General features: G+C 43.9%; 1 protein-coding gene across 9 annotated transcripts in view; it reads right to left on the bottom strand.

Moving 5' to 3' along the window:
* csmd3b (CUB and Sushi multiple domains 3b) overlaps positions 1–24655 on the bottom strand; it is a 938142-nt gene that overhangs the window by 404378 nt on the left and 509109 nt on the right. For all 9 annotated transcript variants that reach the window (XM_035430384.1, XM_035430386.1, XM_035430391.1 and 6 more), the window contains 3 exons: positions 21746–21940; positions 14621–14737; positions 457–570 (listed from right to left, as the gene is read on the bottom strand). In XM_035430384.1, coding sequence (XP_035286275.1) covers positions 457–570; positions 14621–14737; positions 21746–21940 — 426 coding nt within the window. The remainder of the gene's footprint in view (positions 1–456; positions 571–14620; positions 14738–21745; positions 21941–24655) is intronic.

Genomic DNA, 24655 nt, shown 5'->3' with positions numbered 1-24655 from the left:
AGTGGGCCTAACGAAAGTTGTATTGTGAACTCAATCTGATGCAACTGTTTCTGCCTCCCTATCCTGCACCAATGATATTTGCGTGGTTGAATGCAACAGAGGCTTTATGTTTGTTCTTTTCAATGCATGAGTAAGTTTCGCCTAATTCGACAAAAAAAAAAAAAAACGAACAGAGCGATTGTGGGGAAAATGAGGGTGAAATCCCTAATTTATTTTAATAAAACATTCACATTAAGTGAGATTCTGTTGGAATTATTTTTATTATGATTATACGTATTATCATTATTATAGGCTAATCAAAAAGTTTATAAGAAGGTCTACAGCCAGTATTTTCATTTGAAATTTGTCAATATATTTTGATAATCATCAGGAAATTTTCCCAATTATTGATGCTTGAAAGAGGCATCAATGCCAAGCCTACTAATACGCCTTGTGATGACTAGGCTGGTGCTTTACCTGAGTGTGACCCAGAGAGTGAGGAGAGCAGTGGAGACTGCTGGGTAGGTCCATCATAGATGTCCACTACATCATTGAGAGACGTTTGGAAGAGCACAAACTGCCCAAACAGCACTGCAAAGAAAGAAAGAGAATGAGAGAGAGAGAGAGAGAGAGAGAGAGAGATATTCAACATATTTGACAAAGATCTTACTTTCCTCCCAACAGTGAGTATTTTTTTCTTCCATGCACTGGTAAGTTTAAAAAAAAAAAAACAATTTACATTTTTTCCCCAAAGATATACCAAAGTAAAAAACTGAATAGATGCAGTGCCTTCGGAAATTATTCAGACCCCTTCACATTTTCCACATTTTGTTACATTACAGCCTTATTCTAAAATTGATTACATTTTTATTCTCATCAATCTACACACAATACTCCATAATTACAAAGCAAATACAGGATTTTAGATTTTTTTGCAAATTTCTTAAAAACTAAAAACTGAAATATTACATTTACATAAGTATTCAGACCCTTTGCTATGACACTCAAAACTGAGCTCAGGTTCATTCTGTTTCCATTGATCATACTTGAGATGTTTCTACAACTTGATTGGAGTCAAAGTGAAATTCAGTTTATTGGACATGACTTGGAAAGGCACACACCCGTCTATATACACAGTTGACAGTGCATGAGCAAAACTCAAGCTGAAGGAATTGTCCGTAGACCTCTGAGACAGGACTGTGTCAAGGTACAGATCTGGGGAAGGGTACAAAAATTTCTGCAGCATTGAAGGTCCCGAAGAACACAGTGGCCTCCATCATTCTTAAATGGAAGAAGTTTTGAACCACCAGGACTCTTCCTAGCGCTGGCCGCTCAGCAAAACTGAGCAATCGGTGGAGAAGAGCCTTAGTCAGGTAGGTGACCCAGAACCCGATGGCCACTCTGAGCTCCAGAGTTTCTCTGTGGAGATGGGAGAACCTTCCAGATAGACAACCATCTCTGCAGCACTCCACAAATCAGGCCTTTATGGTAGAGTGGCCAGACGGAAGCCACTCCTCAGTAAAAGGCACATGACAGCCTGCTTGGAGTTTGCAAAAAGGCACCTAAAGGACTCCTAGACCATGAGAATCAAGATTCTCTGGTCTGATGAAACCAAGATTTAACTCTTTGGCCACAATGCCAAGCATCATGTCTGGAGGAAACCAGGCACCTCTCATCACCTGGCCAATACCATCCCTATGGTGAAACATGGTGGTGGCAGCATCATGCTGTGGGGATGTTTTTCAGGGAGACTAGTCCGGATTAATGGAAAGATGAACAGAGCAAAGTACAGAGAGATCCTTGTTGTAAACCTGCACCAGAGCACTCAAGACCTCAGACTAGAGGTTCACTTTCCAACAGGACAATGATCTTAAGCACACAACCAAGACAATGCAGGAGTGGCTTTAGAGGATCTGCAGAGGCAAATGGCAGAAATACCCCAAATACAGGTGTGCCAAGCTTGTAGCATCATACCCAAGAAGACTCGAGGTTGTAATTGCCGCCAAGAGTGCCTCAACAAATGACTGAGTAAAGGCTCAGAATACTTACGTAAAATGTGATATTTTTATTTTTTAATAAATTTGCAAAAATCTCTAAAAACCTGTTTTCGCTTTGTCATTATGGGGTATTGTGTGTAGATCAATGAGAATAAAAATGAATTTAATCCATTTTATAATAAGGCTGTAACGTAACAAAATGTGGAAAAAGTGAAGGGGTCTGAATACTTTCCGAAGGCAGTGTACATACACTCAGAGGCCACTTCATTAGGTATACCTGGTTGTTAATGCAAATAGCCTGCTTCTCCAAATATTGAATCATGTGGCTGGAATTCAGTATATAAAGCATGTGCAGACATGGTGAAGAGCTTTAGGTGCTGTTCATCCAAACATTAGAATGGGAAAGGCATGTTGTCTAATTGAATTTGACTGTGGTATTATGGTTGGAGCCAGACGTGGTGGTTCCACCGTCTCGAAAACAGCAGCCCTTGTGGGATTTTCTTGCACTAAATTCTCTAGAATTTATAGAAAATGGTGCAAAAAATAAAAGAACATCCAGTGAGTGGCTGTTCTGTAGATGAAAAAACTTTTTTTTTAATGTTGGCAGGAGGAGTCAGGGGAATCGTTAGCGATACTGGGACACACCTGGGCCCGGTGTATCCTGGTGCATAAAAGCAGGAGTTTCAACCGGGCTCGCTCTCTCCCAGTCAACACTGTGTTTCGTTTGTTTTCTTTTGCATTTGTTTTGTTATGCACCTTACAACATTTTTGCCCTATACATTTCACGGCACCCACTCACTAACATTATTGGCTTACTGATGTACACACCCGATAACGTGTGTTTTGTACTTTTCTGTTTCATATTTATTTGATTAAATTCTTTCAATATTTGAATCCTTCGTTGTGCTGTGATCGGAAAACACAAAAGTTACTATGATTACCACACCAAACACAGAAAACAACAATGGCTTGGTAAAGGACATAAACTTAGATGTAAACTAACCCCTACTAATGGTAAACAAACACAGAGCTCAGTTTACCCTGCCTGGAATAGGGTTACCGGGACCCATCCCTGGAACCAGGCCTGGGGGTGGCCAGGCAGCCCATGTATCTCGGCTGGGCCCAGCCCAAAAAGATTACGTGGGACAACCGTGTGGGCCCACCACTCGCAAAGTTCAGGGTAGGGGTTGGATCCGGGCGTCATCTGCCCAGATGATGGAAACTGATTCTTGGTACACGGAACGTTACCTCCACTCTGGTGGGGAAGGAGCCGGAGCTGGTGTGTGAGGCTGATAAGTACCAACTAGATATAGTTGGGCTCACCTCTACACACAGTGTTAGCTCTGGAACTAAACTCCTGGATAGGGGGTGGCCTCTTTTCTACTCGGGAGTTGTTCAGGGTGAGAGGCACCAGGCGGGATTGGGGATACTCACAAGTTCCCGGCTGGTGGCCGTTCAGCTGGAGTTTACTGCAGTGGAAGAGAGGGTTGCCTCAATGCGACTGCATGTGGCAGAGAGGAAAACTTTGGCTGTTATTTGCTTATGCGCCTAATAGCAGTTAAGAGAATTCTAACTTCTTGGAGAATCTTCCTGGGTGCTGGAAAAGGCCCCACCTACTGACTCCATTGTCCTAATGGGAGACCTCAGTGCTCACGCTGGCAATGACATAGCTCAGGAGGTGCGACACAGCTCAGGAGGTAAGACCGATTGTCTGGCTGTCGGAGGGTTGCCGGTTCAAACCCCGCCCTGGGCATGTCGAAGTGTCCTTGAGCAAGACACCTAACCCCTAACCCCTAACTGCTCTAGCGAATGAGAGGCATCAATTGTAAAGCGCTTTGGATAAAAGCGCTATATAAATGCAGTCCATTTACCATTTACCAATGACTGGGAAACTTGGAGGGGTGTGATTGGGTGGAACGACCTCTCTAATCTGAACCCGAGCGGTGTTGATGATCAACTTTGTAGTTGTTTCATCAGACCTGCGACCATTTGTTTTGGACACTCGGGTGAAGAGGAGCAGAGCTGTCAACTGATCACCATCTGGTGGTGAGTTGGATCAGATGGTGGGGGAAGCTGCCAGACAGAACAGGTAGGCCCAAACGTGTAGTGAGGGTCTGCTGGGAACACCTGGCAGAAGAGTCTGTCCAGAATTATTTCAACTCTCACCTCCAAGAGAGCTTTTCCTATATCCCGGAGGAGTTTGGGGACATGCAGTCTAAATGGACCCTGTTCAAAACCTCTACTGTGGAAGCGGCTGCTAGAGGTTGTGGTTGGTGCATGTCCTGGCGGAAACCCAAGGACCCGTTAGTGGACTCCAGCGGTGAGGGAGACTGTCAAGCTGAAGAAAGAGGTATTTCGGTCCTGGTTGGCACTGGGGACCTCTGATTCAGCAGACAGATACTGGCAGGCGAAAAAAGCCACAGCTGTGGAAGTGGCAGAAGTAAAAGCTAGGGAATGGGAGGAGTTCGGAGAAGTATTGGAGAAGAACTTTCGATCGGCCCCAAAGGGTTCTGAAAAACCATTCGGCACCTCAGGAGGGGAAACCGAGACATCGTTCAGGCTGTTCTTAGCAGGAATGGTGAGACTCTAACCTCAACTGGGGATATTGCTGAAAGGTAGAAGGAACACTTTGAGGACCCCCTGAATCTGACAGACACACCCTCCTTTTTTGAGGCTAAGCTGGAGCAATCTGGCGGATCAAAGTCTATCTCTGTGGCAGAAGTCACTGAGAGCTTTGCAGTGGCAGAGCACCAGGGGTGGATGAGATTCGTCCAGAAATGTTGAAGGCTCTGGGTGTTGTTAGTGTGTCTTAGTTGACATGAATCCTTACTGTTGCATGGAAGTCTGGGGTGGTGGTCCACATTTTTAAGAAGTTGCAGTGTAGCCGCCCTCATGCAGTGGATGTATCGGAGACAGGAGTAGGGGCTGTCCTGTCCCAGACGTCGGTAAGGGATGAAAAATTACACCCATGTGCCTTCTTCTCCCGCAGACTATCCCCCGCTGAATGCAACTACGAGGTTGGGGATCGGGAGCTGCTCGCCGTCAAGCTGGCTTTGGAGGAATGGAGACACTGGCTGGAGGGAGCGGAACAACACTTCATCGTCTGGACCGACTATAAGAACTTAGCTTACATTCAGGCTGGTAAATGGTTAAACTCCTGTCAAGCTCGCTGGGCGTTATTCTTCGGGCGCTTTAAATTTATGCTCACCTATGTTACACGGTTACACAGAATGTTAAACCTGATGCGCTTTCTCGCCAGTTCACCAAACCCGACCCCATCCTGCCTCCATCCTGTATTGTGGCTGCAGTCACCTGGGAGATCGAATCTGTAATCAGAGAAGCCCAGCAGAGTCAACCTGACCCCCGAACTAACCCCGACCGTTGTATGTTTGTGCCAGATTCTGCCCATCTCAGGTCCTGTAGTGGACGCAGTCCTCCCGGCTCGCCTGCCACCCGGGGATTAACCGCACTCTGTCCCTCCTGAGAAGAAGCTTCTGGTGGGAATCCATAGAGGCGGACGCCCGGGCCTTTGTCCTTGCCTGTACCGTGTGTGCGCGTAGCAAGTCCACGCACCAACCCCCAGTCGGTCTCCTTCGCCCTCTGCCTACCCCGGGCCGACCTTGGAGCCACATCGGGGTGGATTTTGTCACCGGACTACCCCCCATCAGAAGGTAACACAGTCATATTAACCATCGTTGATTGATTCTCCAAGGCGGTCCATTTTGTGCCCCTTCCCAAACTTCTCACGGCAGCTGAGACTGCGGACCTCCTCATGCACCACGTGGTCCATCTCCATGGCATCCCTGCAAATATCGTCTCGGATTGAGGACCCCAGTTCATCTCTGAGGTTTGGAGGGCGTTCTGTCGGTCTTTGGGGGCGGCTGTGAGTCTCTCTTGTGAGTTATCATCCCCAGACTAATGGTCAGACCGAGAGAGCCAACCAGGACCTGGGAGCAGCGCTGCAATGTATTTTGGCTCGTAATCCCTCCTCCTGGAGAAAACACCTCGCCTGGGTTGAGTACGCCCACAACTCCCTCACCACTGCCGCCACCGGATTGTCACCATTTTAAATTTCTTTAGGCTACCAACCCCCGCTATTCCCAGCCCAGAAGGAGGAGATAGCGCTCACATCTGTCATATCCGCAAGACCTGGACTGACACCAGCTCCGCCCTGCTCCGTTCCTCCGAGCGCAACCGACGCCTGGTGGACCGTCACCAAAACCCCGCACCAGATTACCTGCCAGGACAGGAGGTTTGGCTTTCCACCCGTGGAAATTCCACTCCAGGCGGAGTCCCGCAAGCTTCAGCTCCGCTACATCGGGCCCTACAAGATCGAAGCCATAATAAATCCTTCATCGGTAAAACGAAAACTTCCGCCTTCATTAAAGGTACATCCCACATTTCACGTTTCCCAGCTCAAACCTATCGTCACCAGTCCTCTGTGCCCTCCGCCCGCCTCCCCTCCTCCACCCCGGGTGATCGACGACCATCCAGCCTACACTGTCCGGTGGCTGTTGGATGTGTGCCGCCGAGGCCGGGGGTCCAATACCTGGTGGACTGGGAAGGTCACTGTCCGGAGGAGCGGTGCTGGATTTCCCCCCGGCTCATCCTAGATCCCGTTCTCATCCAGGACTTCCATCGCGCCCACCCTGAAAAGCCTGGTGGGTCGCCTGGAGGCTCCCGTTGTGGGGGGTTGTACTGTCATATCCCTCGTGCTTCTCATGTTTTGTGTTAATGTAAGGGTCGCCCCTTGAATATGTATATATATATATATTAGACCGGTACAACACGATTCTGGGGTCTCAACAGTATTCTATTTATTAAAAATGAGCAAAGGTAAAACAAAGAAACCTGAAATAAAAAATAAAAATAATAAATTCTCTTTTTTTCTTTTTACCCCAAGTATAGGTTACCTTCACAACTTAAGGAACCGGTTCCGTGGTTTCAATTTGAAAACAACAACAACAACAATAAACAATATCAGCTTGACCACAACAAAATTTAAATCTAGCCTCAGTCTCTTTTTCTTTCTTCTCACTGTTCACTTGTCAAAATTAATTAACTCATCGTTAGTTAGAATGGAAAGCAGTAGAATGGAGATGATTCATATATTGCATTTATACAATAACAAATAAGGTGCTTCATAAACCAAATCAAAATTTCTTTTGAAAATTTTCATAAACAAGAATAAAACAAATGTATGTACTGTGAACTCTCTCAGCCAACGGGGGGTTGAGTGACGGAAGAACCAGCACGGTGAGACAGAGGTAGTGGTTAACAAAAAAGGTCTTTAATAATTGTAATGAGTGGGGGTAGGGGTAGGGGGAGCCAAAAACAACTAAAAAGTCTTCCCGGTTGGGGTATCGGTGCTCCGCTCCAGGTCTTCACACACTCTTCTGGAGAGAAACGAAAAAGAAGTGGGTTAAGGGGGGGACAGGGCGTGGTCAGCCCGATCCGAGTCCGGTTCCTTGCTCCGGCCACCGGCTGGTGATCCTCCGGTTCCAAGGGTGTGCGGGAGAAGGCTTCCCTCCCAATGCGGTAGCACTCCACTCTTCTCCAGATTAAGTTCTCGGCTGTTCCTGTCGTTGCCCCCTGCCACCCGGTCTACAGGAATCCCGATTACTCTGTATCCTTTACTCTTTATCACAGATTATCACAAGTAGTCCTCAGTTTCAAGAGAGTTGGCCCACGGCCGCTTACAGTCTCTTCTCTACTGTGTAGAGTCGTCCGGCGTAGCTGCGACGGAAGCCCCAGCAACTCTGCCATTCCTTGGGTTGTGCTGGTCTTTAAAAGCCTGCATGCTCATCAGTGCAAGCAGGTTCAGGTGGGCGCCGGCAGCCAATCCAGCAAGCAGCTTCAGGTGTGCGCAGAGTGGAAAATTCCACCTACCTTCCCTCTGCTGCAGCCCTGTCCATGGTGCTGCCGGGTGTCACCTCCGTTAGTCTGGCTGGGGCTGTCCAGGGTCCTGAATGTCTCTAGACTGTGGTTTGCCAGGTACCGCCCACTCACCACTTTTCCTAGCGGCCGCCGGTGTCGATGCGCTCGGCCGTCCTGGTGGTCTCGTGGGGAGCACCGATAAGGGATCGGGGCGCCACAGTACCAATAAGTCACTCCCCAGATATTCTATACAAGTAATTGGTTTATCTATGTTTTCCTTATTTTGGACTTCACTTAAATAAATTTTCTTTAACAGTGTCAATTTCCTTTCTTCCTTAAAATGCAAATAGTTTTCCCCTTCTTTTCTACCGTGTATGTCCGTTTCCCCTTCTTTTCTATAGTATAGACTATTCCACTGTTTTACTTTCTAACAGAGAGTCCGTCTCCCATTCCAGCTTCTATAATACACAGTTCTGTTCTGTGCAATCAGTTTATATTTGATCCCTTTTGTAGAATACCGCTATAGTCAATGTCTGTGTAGCTCTCGTAATTAATATGATTGTGCGAGCCAGGCCCTGGACGTAGCAATTAGCATTCAGCGTTGCCAATGTTCTCTGCGATCATACATGATCATACGAATACCTCAGTCACTTTCATGTGTCCAGTTCTTGTTGTAATTATTATAGCAAAAGTCCACTAAGTTGAATAGATTGATTCACTTCCCTGATATTGACCCAGTTCCGAGTCGATCCCCCGTAGTTAACCGATCCCCAAGCTTTCGTAGTTCAGCACTCCAGCAACAGTAGACAAGTGGCGGCCTCTAACTTCTCCATTCACCGCTGGTATCTGCCTCTCCTGACGAGTCTGTAAATCCTCCAGAAGTCGTCCACAACTGCCTATAGATCTTCGCCAGATCGTTGTCTCAGCCCGTCTGATACTCCACGTCGGCTCCACGAAATTTGCCCAAATGAACTCTGTTTTTCTGTTCTAGTTCTCAGATCCGCGTACCTGCCTGCTTCCCCTTCACTGCCAGTTATGGTCCAGTCCCTCTCTTGTATGTTTGTCACCTGTCCTGTTCGTAGTCCTGTCCTCATGGTTGTTCTTGGTCTTGTCTTTGTCTACCCATTTTAAGTTGCAGCTCAACGGATCCAGCTCGCCCTTCACCGGCCTCCCAGTCCAGTCCAGTCTGGTCCAGTCCAGCCCTGTCCAGTCCAGTTCGATCCAGTCCAGTCTGGTCCAGTCCAACCCTGTCCAGTCCAGTTCCGTCCAGTCCAGTCCTCGTCTTGCCAGCTCTGTGACGGCTCCGCGTCCGGTCTGACTCGAGCCAGCTCCCCGCCACGATCCGCCCTGCGCCGTTCTGCCCGAACCAGCTCCTGCACCCGGCTACGCCCCAGCGCCCTGTCTCCACATCAACTGTCTCGCCCCTCTCCATCACCACCTTGCCAATAAATCTCACTGTTGCAAATCTCCTAACTTGTCTGCCTTCAAGTCCTGATTTGGGTCCTCCAGTGTCATGAACGTAACAAATAGCGTCTATTTGGGAGTTCATCAAAATATTCTTTCACCACCAGAAATTTGTATTCCATCATAGCAACAATATAAAGCCAACTATTGTTGCCCAAAGGTATTTCTATACACTGGTGGTAAACGCTGCTCACTGAATAGTGAAATAAACAAGAGGAATTTGTGTATAATTAATATATGTCCTTCTACAATCAATAACTGCAGCTAGATATGGAATAAATACAAAATCCTACCATTGGTTTTACACGTAACGATATCCTTACCAAGATTAAGTGGTTATTTATTGTCTTGAACAATATGTCTGAAAAATAAATACACAAATAGAAAGCGGGGGAAGGCATTTACATGCACAAAACCCCACTTGCTTTTAATACCATTAAAACTATTTTCAGTTTATTCTGATTTGATTTATAACTCTTTCATCCTACTAGGGGAGGCACGTCTCACTGGAAACTTATAACAATAAAGAGCTCAGCACAACAGCATGAATGGTTGCTTCAGCACAGAGTTGTCAACTGCAGCATTACACAGTAATATACAACCATTCATTGAGGTGTAATTGTTGTATTTTGGTCAAGATTTTACAAATTTGGCCAACTAATCAGCATGGTAATTCAATGGCAAATTCCTGGCATGCTTACATGGATTTGGGGTCACAAGAGGAAGAATAAGCATGAAGTCTCGCTAGGATCAAATAAAATAAATAATATTTGCATAGCGCCTTCTACAGGAAACTGTCACAAAGATGCTACACAGAGTGGCATAAAAAAGCAAAAACAGAGCAAGAACTGAGCAAAAACCAGGCCTGAAGCCCCAAATAGCAAGGCACAAGAAGGAATCTGTAGAAATGTCTTTGTTTTGTTTGTCTTTGTTTAAATGCTAAATGTTTTTTTTTTTTTTTCTGGAACTTGAGGCTGTTATGAATAATGGAAGGTACGACATAGTTGAGATTACAGATCCAGTAAGAGAGGTATGGATGCAGCCAGGCCTGGCGTCTGGGGGGGGGGGGACAACCAGGGAAGTTGTCCCAGGCCCAGCCCAGGGGGGGGGCCCAGGAGAGAGAGTGATCCTCACTCATAAATGTTGACCATTGGTGGAATATTTAGAAAAATTTATATGTTTTCAGAAAGTGTTCGCATTATTTGCTTTGAATACATGATGCTTGCCAACAAATCATTTATCTTCATTCTACAATATGTAGCCTAAACATGTCCCCCCTATTATATTGCAAAATGGTTTGGTCTTAAGGGTAGTCCTACGTTAATTTGTCCACACCCCCTTTACCAAATCGAGCTGTCTAAATGTTTACTCACAAATCTGGAGCTCAAAAGCGAAAAGAAAAGAGAAAAAAAGATGACATTATAAAGGCAAGGGAGCGAATGGCTAAATTTCTTAAACAAGACAGACATGCTGAGGCATGGCAAAGGAGTAAGGTGGGACATTATTGTTGCTACGTTTGCTACTTCAGTTAGGCTAACAATCTCTCAACATGTGGTCCTTGTCATGTACAGTAGGCTACTACTGTAGGCTACAGTACTACTATATAGGCTATTTACTTTAAGTGGTTAGCTACCAGCTAGCTAAATTTTTTTTAAAAGCTAGATCATTTAAAAAAATTAAAATCTTAACTATTGAGCAGCAGCGACTGGTGAGCTGAAAATTGGTGGAGCGCAAAAATTTCCTTTAAACTAATCATTGATCTCAAACTGTTTTAATTAATTTTCAGTGATTAACCAGCATGCAAACGATCTGACTAATCAACTGGAAAATGACAAACAGCTTCTTCACATTGTGTTAGGGAGATTAAATGATACATGAGATCAGTTTTAATCACTAAGCAGTAGCAGAAACTTCCCCTTATTTTCCTTGAGTATCAATACAATTAATCCACAAAATAGGCTACTCAATACTATCATATAGCCAGCTCTCCCCAAATAGGCAGTTTTAGCGAGTAGCCTAGGCCTATAGCCTACATTTACTTTCATTTGCAGTATGAAATTGTGCACATTTTTAATCAACATTATTTGCTTTCTCTGCACTCGTATTCATGGCAAATGTCTGCATTGCAATGGGTAGATTGTAAACAATCTTGAAGTGCAGGTTTTGTTTTTGCTCGTTATTCTGAAAGCTAACACGGTAGATAACAGACTGGTGTATCTTGTTAAGTGTAGACTACTTGGTGATTAAAACAGATTTTTGATTTAATCCCCCTAACACGGTATGAAGACGCTGTGTGTTAGGCTACTTGCCATTTGAATAGTCCGATCGTTGGCACACTTGATAATAAAGGAAAATGAATGAAAACAGGTTGAGATCAATGATTAGTTTAAAGGAAAGTTTTGTGCCCCATCAATTTTCAGCTCACCAGTCACCGCTGCTATTGAGCCCTGCTTGGAAATTCAGGTTCAATTAGCTAACGTAAACATAAGATCATTGACCACATGAATTATAACATTAAGAACGTTAGCTTACCCCCTTGTCCAACTAACTGCAGATGGAGGCGAGAGCTGCTGCGACATCAGTGGTCCAACTTACTGAATGCTAATTATGACATGGAGCTTCAGAGCATTTATGATGACTTGTGTATCTTACTGCGCATTTTTCTGTGCTTGCTGGTGACTGTCTCAGGTGGTGAATGTGCGTTCAGTAAGATGAAGCTCATAAAAAAAACTACTGTCTCAAGACAGATGAAATGGTTTGGCACTGCTTTCAAGAGAGAGCCAGTTGGTGCAGAATCTGGACTTTAAGGACATAATACATGACTTTGCTACCAAAAAGGTGTGGCAGATGACACTCTGACTGTTTTTTGAATGTTTTTGAATGACATTTCAGTTGTCCGAACAACAAAGCATTGTGCTGAATATTCCAAGCGTGCTGTCAAGCATATTTTTATTTAAATTGGGGTGAGGGCGGGACCCGTTGACATAATTTTGTCCCGGGCCCAGGCATCATGCATGCCGGCCCTGGGTGCAGCTCTCTAAGTAAAAGAAAATCTTAATGTGCAGGAAATTGAATGGACCAACTCAGCCTAGTGAGGATATTTGGAACTTCATAGAGGAACATGAGAAGGGCTTTAAAACATGAGATTATAGAGAGGTTATAGACCGGCAGCTTCAGACAGTTTTGACAGATATTGAGGTAGGAAATGTACTAGATAAATTACATTACATTAATTTATGTATCACATACATAAAATACATAAAGACAAATAAGGCAGCAGGCCCTGATGGTATATACCCAAGGGTATTCAAAGAGGTAGGTGAGATCATCTACAAAACACAGGCAGGTATTTTTAGACAGTCTTTAGAAACTGGGGAAATATGAAACTACTAAACACAAAGATTAGTAAGAGGGATCTCATCTAAGCAAGGTACTGTGGGAAGTGGAGTCCCACAAGGCACGGTGTTGGGACCACTGTTGTTCCTTATTTACATAAGCAACCTTTAAAAGGGAAATTGAAAGTAAATTGTGTTAAACTTGCAGATGATACAAAACTGTGAGGTTTAGCTAACAATTTGGAATATTCGAAAGTAATCCAAGAAGATTTATACACAATCTAGTAGTGGGTGGAAACCTGCCAAATTAAATTAAATATAGCTAAATGTAAAGTTCTACACGTGAAACGAAAACACGAGACAGGATTATGTTATGGGAGGAACACAACAGGAATCTGTACAATCTGAAAAAGACTTGGGAGTAATAGTTGATCAAAGTTTTTCAGGTTCTAGACATTGAGCTCTAGCAGTCAAAAATGGCTAAGGATGCTGGGATATATAGCCAAAGGTATTGAGTATAAATCCAAGGAAGTTATACTTATCAGATAAAATACCTCTGTCAGACCATACTACACTCAGAGTATTGTGTGTAGTTCTGGGGACCAAGAGGCTCTGGAAAAGGTTCAGAGAAAGGCAACTAAACTAGTTCCTGGTATGAAAGATAAACGTTATGAGGAAAGACTTAAGATAATTAATTAATTCAAGCCTGGTAAAAGGAGACTTTTATGTTATTTTTGAATTCATAAAAGGGATTAACAAAGTGAACTACAACAAGATTTTTCAGGTTGAGTTCCATTAGAAGGACAAGGGGGCACAAATGAAAATTAGTAAAAGGTAAATTACACACAGATTTTAGAAAGCATTTTCACACACAGAGCAGTCATTGCACGGAATAGCTTACCAGGTCATGTAGTAGAGGCATGTGGTTTTCAAGACCAGGCTTGATATGGTGCAAGACTATCTAGTTTGTAGGTAAACTGAGCACTAGGCACACTTTAGTGAAAATGGAAAATGGCGGGCATGTTAGGCTGAATGGCCTCTGCTCGTCTGTTTGTTGTTATGTTATATTATGAATGCACTCACCAATTGTCTTCACATGATAGACAGTGCATCATGGAACCCTAAGATTCATCTTTATGGTGCTCACCAGACACAATCACATGATACTGTGATAATGAAGCTTCCTAAGACCTGAACTGAGCTAGGTTAAAAGGCTTTTAAGGCTTCTCCACAACCTATGCCTGTAACAGCTTACAGAGGAATCTGTCAGACCTGGTTCCTTTTGTAGAATTAAAATCCATTGTAAAGAACATAGAACGTAATTTATCCTGGTCACTGTAACAGTTTTTGAATCCACTGTTTTTCTAATCTATTAGATCTATTAGTATTATTGATTTTATGTCATTTATTTGTATGATTGGCTGTGAAAGAAGGTGTTGCTGTAAACCAGCATGCATGCAGAGTCAACCTACCCAATGTAAATAAAGGTTAAACAAGCGTGAATCCGCAATAGCTGCGACCACACACGTGCATGCATCCATGTGTGCAATGATCCACGCACACACCCTCAAACAAACACGTGACCTCATCTTTGGCTCATGACCAACCATTCCACAAAACCTTTTTGTGATAGGCCAAGTCCATCACCACGCCCCCTCTTGGTCAATCGGCCTGAAAGTTACTCAACTCTACCTTCAGTCATGACCAACCTCCGTGCCAAATTTCAGCCTCCTGGGGCGAAAACTGACTGAATCTAACTGAATCCAACTGCCAAGAAAAATATTGAGGCCTTGCATAAACATGACTGAACATGTATTTAAACCATGAAAAAAACCATTATATGAAACATGTTTTAATATAGACCATCAGAAAAGACATCCAAAGGCCTTTGCATGACTGGTTTTTAAATTATTGTGGAAGATAATGCAAAGATTTTGTGGCAATGTCCTGCTGAAATTGAAAACTCACCAAATTCCCTGGAAACAGAGATGGCATACACACAGCTCTGGCCCACTGTGTAGTTTCGAGGGTAGTTTGGTGATAGCACTGTCCCGTCTGACCCTATGGACCGGCTGCCACATGGAGCTGTGGAAACAGAAAGCATGACACAAAGGGTTTGACCTTCAGCACATACATTCCACACAAAAAAAACACAACATATACACCAGACACTAAGGCTGTCAAAAGTGCCATGAAATTGAGTTTGAATATTAGCTTTTGTAATTAGTTAGTGTTCGAATATATGCAAATATCATTTGCCTATAATTCACAAAAAATAAGCTGTTTATTGTAGGGGGCAATATGCACGTGACGCTCCCTCTAAACTGGCCTGTGCGTTATTTTCCACATGTGGGCAGTAGAATAGAGGACATCAGTGAACTTTCATACTAGGTTACTACATCTGGGGCCTCATTTATAAAACGTATTTTTAGATCAACTGTGTGGCGCGTACGTAGAAAATCACGTCAAAGTGGTGATTTATAAAATTTCAACATGAATCGATTTGACCGTGGAAATGGTTGTGGCTCGACGTCAGGTCTTCACTTCAGTTCACTATGAGGAAGCGCTATTTCCTCTCCCTATCCCTCTTTAACAAACAGCCTTGTTCCTGCATGCTGTATCTGCCCAGGCTAAGACCGCTTAATCTGCTTTCACATGCTCCGTTGTAAAACCCTCATGCAATTTTACTTTCTCAGACAAACCAAACTCCATGCAATCTACTAGCTGAGGTTCCCATTTGAATTCTCATTTCTCATTCGTTATTTCTCCTCATGTGTCTCATACCTCTGCATGCATATGCACACACTCACACTCTTTATTCTACCCCAATTCCCCATGTGACAATTTTGCACTTTTTTCATTAGTTGTAGGAACTTGTTTCGATAGTTTGATGTGCTCATAATTGTCTTTAGCTATTTTCGATCTGTGCTGAATAAATGTGGTTTATTTGCACCCAGGTGTTTTTGTTATGTTGTTTTAATGTTAGTTGAAGCCATCTTATTCTATCCCAAGAACAACAGCCTTCATAAATATTAGATTGTCAATATTAGTAATATTTGAATATTGATCAAATTTGAAATATTTGTATATTTAAGCATTAATATCTGTAATTTAAATGTAAGTAAAATTACAAATTATATGGTAATAAATTACTAATTTTATGACTGACTAAAATTTTACAGACGTCACTTCCAACTAGTGCCTGTGTGAGGAATAAAACAGTTGGCTTCAAGTGATATTTAACCCCTTAGCGCACATGCCAAATCTTGCCAATCCTTGGCCGTTTAGGGAGTACCCTATTTAAAGCTTTATAACTCCAGATGTGAACACCACAGAGACTTGAAAAATGGCTTAAATGAAGTAAGACATTTATACAATTTACAATACTAATGCAGATTAGTTTATATTCATAATTCTGGAAGAAGTATTCAAAAGTTTTAAGTTTTGGAAGAAGAATTTTTAGAGAAACCAGTGGCAGGGGTGGTCCTTCAGGATCACACACACTAGTCACACAGGCTTATAGGACCAAGGCAGTCACTATGGCTGGTAAAAACTGTCTAATCAATGCATGCACTTATCATTGTACAACAGTACCAAATACCAACACTATTCTGATGCCTCTGCAATGCCAGGGGCAAATTGACTAAATTAGATAATTATTTATTAACTTACTGCATGGATGTACTAATGTTTAAAAATGACCTTAAATTCATTTTTTAAACTAAAAATTACGAGTTAAAAACAGAAACGCGTTGTTTTAGTTTCATTAGTAGACGATACACGACAACTATACCGAATATGGAGTTTAGCAGCGTCACCATTGTCGCTCTGGTCGTTCATTTAACACGCACCCCCTCCCTGCAGTCTCATCTACAACTACCCCCCACCCATGACATTATGGATAGTATTGTCTATCTTGGTATTTAAAAAAATATTCTTTCACCACTCAAAAATCGTATTCTGTCATAGCAACACGATAAACCCGACAATAGCCCTAAGGTATGCCAATACAGCAGGGAAAACGCTGCTCACTGAATAACGAAATAGACAAGAAAAAGTTTTAAAAAATGGACACCATGTCATTCTACAGTCAATATCTGGGACTACATACTGAATAAATATAAAACCTTGCCATTGGTTTTACACGTAGAGATGTCCGTTTTGAGTCATACTTTGTCTTGGACAATAAGTTTGTGAAATATATGTGCATTTGTGATGCCTGGGTACCTTCCAAAATAGCTGTGCGTAATACCACGTGTTGTTTACGGCGTTGTCGCCCTTTTTAGTAGAGTCTGGCTTGACTGACAATTCATTTATTCAGTAGGTGAGAGTATAAGCTTTCTAACGATGTATAACATGTCTAATTTTGCTTTTGGAATAGCGTTTTTTAGGTCAGTGTAACCGAAAATTTTCTTATCATCGCATTCACTCTGTGGTAGCAGTAAAAGACGTTGCTCCTAACGAAACGTGGTCAACGATTTTTCGTAATTTCTTGTAAAATACTATTATTATTGAGGACTTCTGGGCATAGCTAAGCCATATATTCAGGGGTGGACAGTAACGAAGTACATTTTTCGAGAATCTGTACTTTACCTGAGTATTTCTTTTTTTGGAAACTTATGACTTTTACTCCACTACATTTGAAAGATAAATATTGTACTTTTGACTCCACTACATTTCTATGAAGGTTGTCGTTACTCATTACTTTGAAACATAGCTTTGAAGTCAACAGTTGAATATTTTTTTTTTTTCCTAAAATGCGATTGGTTTTTCTCCTGTGAGGAACACAGCGTGTGGCCAATCACAGTAGCCTACTCCTAATACGCTGTCGGTCAAGTTCAAAGTGCTTGCTTGTTGCACCAGTGGTTGAACAGTTCAATTTGAACTTGGCGGCGGTAATTATGGCGACGGCAGAAGATAAGGATGATTCTTTGCCACCAGAGCACCCATGGCCATATCTCAAGTCCATGTTTGAGATTTGTGAAATTCAAAAAGATTCATATTGTTTTAAATGTTTGCTCTGCTTACCGCGCACGAACTACATCGCTGCATTCAAAAACTTGCTGTCCAACCTGAAAAAGCATGTCGAGGTATGTAAACGTTAGCTAACAGTAGCCCGTTTGCTAATTATGAAGTTGTCTGAGCTTGTAGTGGTTGCAGTTTTTATGCTAGGATTTGTCAGATGAAATTTTATGGAATTTGAGCGAAGGGTCATTCAGGCAATTATGAATATAAACTAATTATGAATATAAACTAATCTGCGTTAGTACTGTAAATTGTACAAACGTCTTGCTTCATTTAAGCCGTTTTTCAAGTCTCTGTGGTGTTCACATCTGGAGTTATAAGGCTTTAAATAGGGTACTGCCTAAATGGGCAAGGATTGGCAAGATTTGCAAGGGGTTAAAGATAACAAAGTAAAAGTTTTGGAGTGGCCATAACAAAGCCCTGACCTGAATTGCATAAAAAAATTGTGGACTGAACTGAAAAAGCGTGTCTGAGCAAGGAGGCCCACAAACCTGAGTGAGTTACACCAGTTCTGTCAAGAGGAATGGGCAAAAATTCCAGCAAAGTATTGTGAGAAGCTTGTGGAAGGCTACCCCAAGCGTTTTTATTTTATTTTATTTAACTTTTATTTACCCAGGGTAGGTTCGCTGGGCACGGATGCTCTTTTGCAGCAACGCCCTGCTTCACACTCATACACATTCACACCTGCGAGCTGCCCAGTACAACCACAATCTTTTATTGTTGGCCACTGAGCAGCTCCACTGGAGGGAGAGAACATTTATATAGCCAATTAAATCAGGGGATGATTAGGTGGCAAGTTTTTGCGAGAGCCAGATCTGGGATTTTAGCCAGGATACCGAGGAACCCCCTACTCTTTGCGAATAGTGTCATGGGATCTTTAATGACTACAGTGAGTCAGGACCTCGTCTCATCCTTAAGACGGCATCTCCTACAGAACAGTGTCCCCGTCACTGCACTGGGGCATTGGGGTTTATTTGACCAGAGGGAAGACTGCCCCCTGCTGGCCCACCAACACCACTTACAGGAGCAACTCAGTATTCCCTGGTGGTCTCCCATCCAAGTACTAACCAAGCCCACACTTGCTTAGCTTCAGCCAGTCGGCAGGAGCAGAGTGCGTGGTGGTATGGCTGCTGGTTTGATTCAAGTTAAGCAATTAAAAGGCAATGCCATCAAATACTAAGGAAGTGTCTGTAAACTTTAGACACACTGAAAATCTGATATAGTACGAAAAAGCTGAAATATATCTGTCTCTTAGCTATTATTTTGAAATGACCTCTCATGAAAATAAAGTAGATACCCTAATTGACTTAACACAGGAATTGTATGGTAACATGAAATGTGTGGAGCTGTGAAAATTTGAGTTTGAATGTCTTTAGCCTAGGTGTATGTAAACTTTTGGCAACTGTAGCTAGTTTCTGTAAGTCTGGACCACTGAGGGATGAACTGATTCAGAGACCTGAACACACAAATAATCAAAAAATTAGAGACAAACTACTACTGTCCCCTAGCGACCTTACAATCAACAAACCTGTGGAAATAGTTCCAAATTGAATCTGTTGCTTAGTTTGCGTCCCAGCTAGCCTACCTCTCCGCCTCTCAGCCCATGCTCAGCGCACAGCAATTAGTGCATTCTTCATGCCCATCCAGCCCTAATTCCCTGGATAACAGCTCTGATGTCAATTATGCCAGGTGGCCGCATACCCCAGTGTGCAGGGCTGCGGTAATTGTGGCATCACATCACACACTACTGAGCTCAGAACTGCCTTGCTAAGGGTCAGAAATGCCAGTGCTGTGCGAAACAAAATCATTTTGAAAAGGTTTGCTGCTCCGCCCCGTCGTCTATAGCACACGCTATTGCCAGGCACTTCCTCGGCACTCAGGAAAATCCATCCCCTACGTTGTGACAACAACACTGTGACAACAACAATGGGGCTTCTTTCCATGGGACTCCCATCCCTTATCCCGCCCTGAGTTCAAAGACCACTCCAGCCAGTTTTCTCGGCCTGAATCCCAGAGATGGCTCCAGTCCTGTCCTTTGCTCCATGGTCATTGACTGCTTCAACTCTGTTCCTCTCCTGCCTATGCCTTGACGCTGACTGGAGCTCCAGATCCATCATCCAGCTCCTGTAAACTGCACTATTCCAAACTATTCCATTTGGTCTTCTGTTATTCCTGTTAGCTTTCACCTCAGCTGTAACCTGCTTAAACCATTTTATTTGATGTCTACTACTTTGATGTCTAACACCAGGCTGCCCAGTAGAAGATGGGCTCCCTCTCTATAACCGGGTTCCTCTCAAGATTTCTTCCCATTGGGGAGTTTTTTCTCGTCCTCCATTTGAGGGTTTTTTCCCCACTGGGAGTTTTTTTTACCATATGTACTTGCCATTTGGGGTTTCAGGCCTGATGTTTGCTCTGTTTGCTTTTTTGCTCTGTCTCTTACCTTGCCACTCTATAAAGTGTCTTTGTGACAGTCAAGGAACTTGCGTGTCTGTGACAACCTCAGAACAGTTAACAGACTGGTCATCCCGGACACGTATCCACTGCCCACGACAGAAGAACTGACCACCCAGTTCCCCAGCTCCACCATATTTTTCCACCTGGACCTCTGCCAGGGCTATCTATAGGTCCCACTACACCCTGAAAGCTGCCGACATTGTGGTACATGACTTGACACCTATTGTCCATGACGAACGCCTTCGCCAGGTGCTAGACATGCTGGTGAACAAGGATTAATTGAGTTTGTGGGGTTACACTTGATGGCTGAGGGTCTTTGGCCACGCCAGTGGAACGTGGAGGCTATACAATGCCTCCTGGAGCCTGCCTGCGCAACTCAAGTGGCCTCTTTTCTGGGAATGAAGGCAAACTACCTGTGTATTTGCCTCTGTGACTCTGTGACTACGGCCCTGCTGTGTGAGCTGTACACCCACCTGCTCAGCCACCTTACAGCGGCTGAAGGCCCAGCTCACATCACCATCTGTGCTTGTACATTTTTACCTCTCGAGCCTCAAGATCCTCACCTCCAGGACGGCTAAGGGGGCAGTAATGTCTCGGCTTCATCAAGGCACCAAGAAGCCCATTGCCTTTGCCTTCTGAGCCCTCAGCTTGGCCTAACAGAAGTACTCCATGGGGGAGCAGGAGGCCCTGACATGTTTTAACGGTTTTGCTCACAACTTCTGGTATGGGGGACAGCCCGCTGAGATTTCACCACTGGTCTGAGAGGCTCCAATAGTACAACTTCACACTGCAGCATGTGACCTCAGACTTCACAGCTGAGCAGGTCTCATTCCCTGTTGAAAACTTGCGAAAATTTCTAAAAACCTGTTTTCACTTTGTCATTATGGGGTATTGTGTGCAGATTGATGAGAATAAAAATGAATTTAATCCATTTTATAATAAGGCTGTAACGTAACAAAATGTGAAAAAAGTGAAGGGGTCTGAATACTTTCCGAAGGCACTGTACATTCTCTGTCATTTCACATGCTTATTCTTGTGACACATAAACCTTGGATGACCACATTTTCTTCAGATGATAAGATGAAAAACACAGGGCCAAGTTACATTAAATAATTTAGGAAACATTGGGTAGCATTGCTTTGGGTTAGAGCATGTTTAATTTGAAAGTCTTAATTAATGACTTATGTAAATTTTTGTACGTTGAAAACATTTTTTGTTGAGATACAAATCTACAAGACTTGACCTCTGTTTATATAAATCACTAGTGAACATAGCTTACGTATACCAATCTGTAAGCCTGCCAGTTTAAAGCCTAAATTTACTTCTGTCAATTTTAATACTTTATTTTGAATTTTTCTCATAATCAAATTCTTAATTGCATGATACCATACATCCAGATGCCACTGATTGAAAACAGCTGAAAAAAGCCCCATATAATGTTATTTGAATATCAAGAAAGGTGAGTGTATTAACTAATGTCTGTTACTTTATTTTTGTTCTGATTACATCTTACAATAATAATAATGATGTTTATAACACTAATATATGATGTAATATACCAGCAACATAACCAGCAAGAATGAGCTCCTAATCTTCCAGACCACACACATTTACCTTGGCAACTTGGTAGTACTCTGTTCCAGCCAGGTCGGCCATCGTCACCCAAGATGCAGGTAAGAGTAGAGTAGCCTTGGAGCACATATCCTGGCTCACAGTAGAAGGTTACAGTAGAGCCCAGCTTGTAGTCACTCCCCAGCCTGGTTCCATTCATCACACTGCCTGGATCAAAGCATGACTCCCGCAGTTTGGCTTCATGGAAACACAAATATAAGGGTGTCAAAGCAATATGCACACACATGGACACACAGACATACATGACTTCAAAAAGTTTTTATTCCCATTGATTATTTTTTTTCAAACGGTATATAATGGGCTTTTCTTTCTGTCTTATAATAAGCAAATATCTACCAATTCAAAATGAATTAAAGTATTTAGATGTCTTCCAAATTTTATTAAAAAGGAAAACCTGATTCATCCACTTCGTATTAACAACCAAAATTGGGCTAGGTGCATAGCCGCAGGAAGTAGGGGTGCCGAGGGTGCTGCAGCACCCCCGCCCCCAGGTTCAGCACCCCCCCTCCCCCAGGTTCAGCACCCCCCCTCCCCCAGGTTTCCGGGTGTGATGTGGGAGTAAAAAAACACATTGCATATTGCATATTTATGAGAAATAAATACATTTATTTTAAACACAGACACTGTGTCCCCAAGAGTGAGCAGGACCCCAGCCCGCTATATGCACACCATGGAGACCGAAGTGGTGGCAGCCGAAACAGGAGAACTCAGGTGGAGACGTGAGTTTTATGAAGCTGTGGATATAGTGCAGTCAGAACTGGAGAGGAGATTCGACCAGGACAGCAGGATAGCGGCAAGAAGGGAGGAGACAGTAATTGATGCAGCAAAGGGCCGCACAGCAATGGAACTTGACATACAGTCCCTTCATATTCCCAAGCAGCTGGACACAGGCTGCCTACAGCTCCAACTCAGAATGTTCGGAGACATAACTAAAGATTCCCCATGCAGCACAGGCCCAGAAGTTGCCTCATGTCTCACCAAACTTCACCCAGAAACCAGAAGTCTGTTCAGAGAAGTAGAAAACCCCATAAAGATGTGCCTCTGTCTACCCATATCTGTTGCATCAACAGAGAGAACTTTCTCCGCCCTTCAGTGCCTGAAAACATGGATGCGCAGCACATTGACCCAGAAAAGGCTGACACATCTGACCCTTATGCATGTCCACAGTGACATTCTGGACACCTTGGACGTACATGCCCTGATGAGGGACTTCATCAGCATCACCTCAGAGCGCAAGAGCAATTTTGGAGTCTTGTAAGGTAAGACCGTTTGTTAAGCTGCCACCACCATGCAGAAAAGAAAGTTCTATTGTCAATGCTTTTGTGATGTAGGAATACTGAGTTGAGTGGTGTGATTTTAAAATATCAAATTCCTTATTAGTAATGCAGCAGGATTGTACAATATTCCAGAATTTTGAAAAATAATAACAATAGTTAAAGTAGTAATAATGACAATCTAGTAAGTTGCATACCTTGAAAGGTTTTTTTTTTTTAAAGGAGCCTGTTGGGTGTATACATTAGATAAATGAAGTTTTTCTCTTCTCTTCTCTTCTCTGCCTTTTAGCTTGGCCCTCATCAGCACCTCCCCTTCTTCCCCCACCCCTATACCCCACCTTGGAGGCAGGATATGGACGCTGGGTGTCAGCACCTCATCTTCTTCCCTCACCCCATTCCCATTTAATGGGAAAATAATTTTTGCTACAAATTATATAGTCCCCTCCCAGTCCATGGATGTCTAACATCCTACGCACCTCCAGGGCCAGCCTCCGCGCTGCTGAGATCTGACCTCTCAGCCTATCAGTCTCTCCTGACAGAGTTTTCTTCTGCTGTCACTGCCGCTAAGGCAAAATTCTACCAAACCAAAATTCATAACTCTATTCTTTGATGAAAAGATTGCAGACATCCGCAGCTCCTTTGCGCCCTCTGCGCCCTCCGCCCCCTCTGCGCCCTCCGCGCCCTCTGCGCCCTGTTTCTCCACATTTTCTCTCCTCTCAGACTCTGAAGTTTCCCAGCTTCTGCTCACCCACCGCCCTACCACCTGCGCCCTCGACCCTATCCCCTCATCTCTCCTCCAGGCAATCACACCTGACATCCTCCCTTTTGTCACCTCCCTCGTGAACTCCTCCCTATCTTCTGGATGTTTCCCCTCATCCTTCAAGAGGGCCCACATCACCCCGCTACTGAAGAAACCCACACTAGATCCTTCAGTCATTCAGAACTACCGCCCAGTATCTCTCCTCCCTTTCCTATCCAAAACACTTGAACGTGCTGCATCTAACCAACTCTCTGCTTTCTTCTCTCACAACAACCTGCTTGATCCCCACCAGTCTGGCTTCAGGCCTGGCCACTCGACCGAGACTGCACTCCTCTCGGTCAGTGAGTCACTCCATGCCACACGAGCAGCCTCCCTCTCCTCTGTCCTGATTCTTCTAGACCTCTCCGCTGCATTTGACACTGTGGAGCACTCTATCCTCCTGTCCTCCCTGGCAGCAACAGGGATCTGCGGCACAGTCCTTGACTGGATTGAGTCTTACCTCTCTGACCGTTCCTTCCAGGTTGCCTGGGCGGGTAAGGTATCACCACCCCGTCCCCTCGCCACCGGAGTTCCCCAGGGCTCAGTCCTCGGTCCCCTTCTCTTCTCCTTGTACACCAGATCCCTTGGCCCTGTAATATCTGCCCATGGCTTGTCCTATCACTCCTATGCCGACGACACGCAACTCTTTCTCTCCTTCTCTCCATCGGACACACAGGTCCCTGCCCGCATCTCCGCTTGCCTGAGGGACATACAGAGCTGGATGGACAATCACCACCTGAAGCTCAACCTGGGAAAGACGGAGCTAATCTTTATTCCTGCTCCATCCTCTCCCCTCCTCGACTTTTCCATTTCCCTAGG

The sequence above is a fragment of the Anguilla anguilla genome, chromosome 8 (genome assembly GCF_013347855.1).
Source record: "Anguilla anguilla isolate fAngAng1 chromosome 8, fAngAng1.pri, whole genome shotgun sequence".
Classification (NCBI taxonomy): domain Eukaryota; kingdom Metazoa; phylum Chordata; class Actinopteri; order Anguilliformes; family Anguillidae; genus Anguilla; species Anguilla anguilla.
Note: the sequence above shows the minus strand (reverse complement) of the source record. Positions and strands in the feature narration are given on the sequence as shown.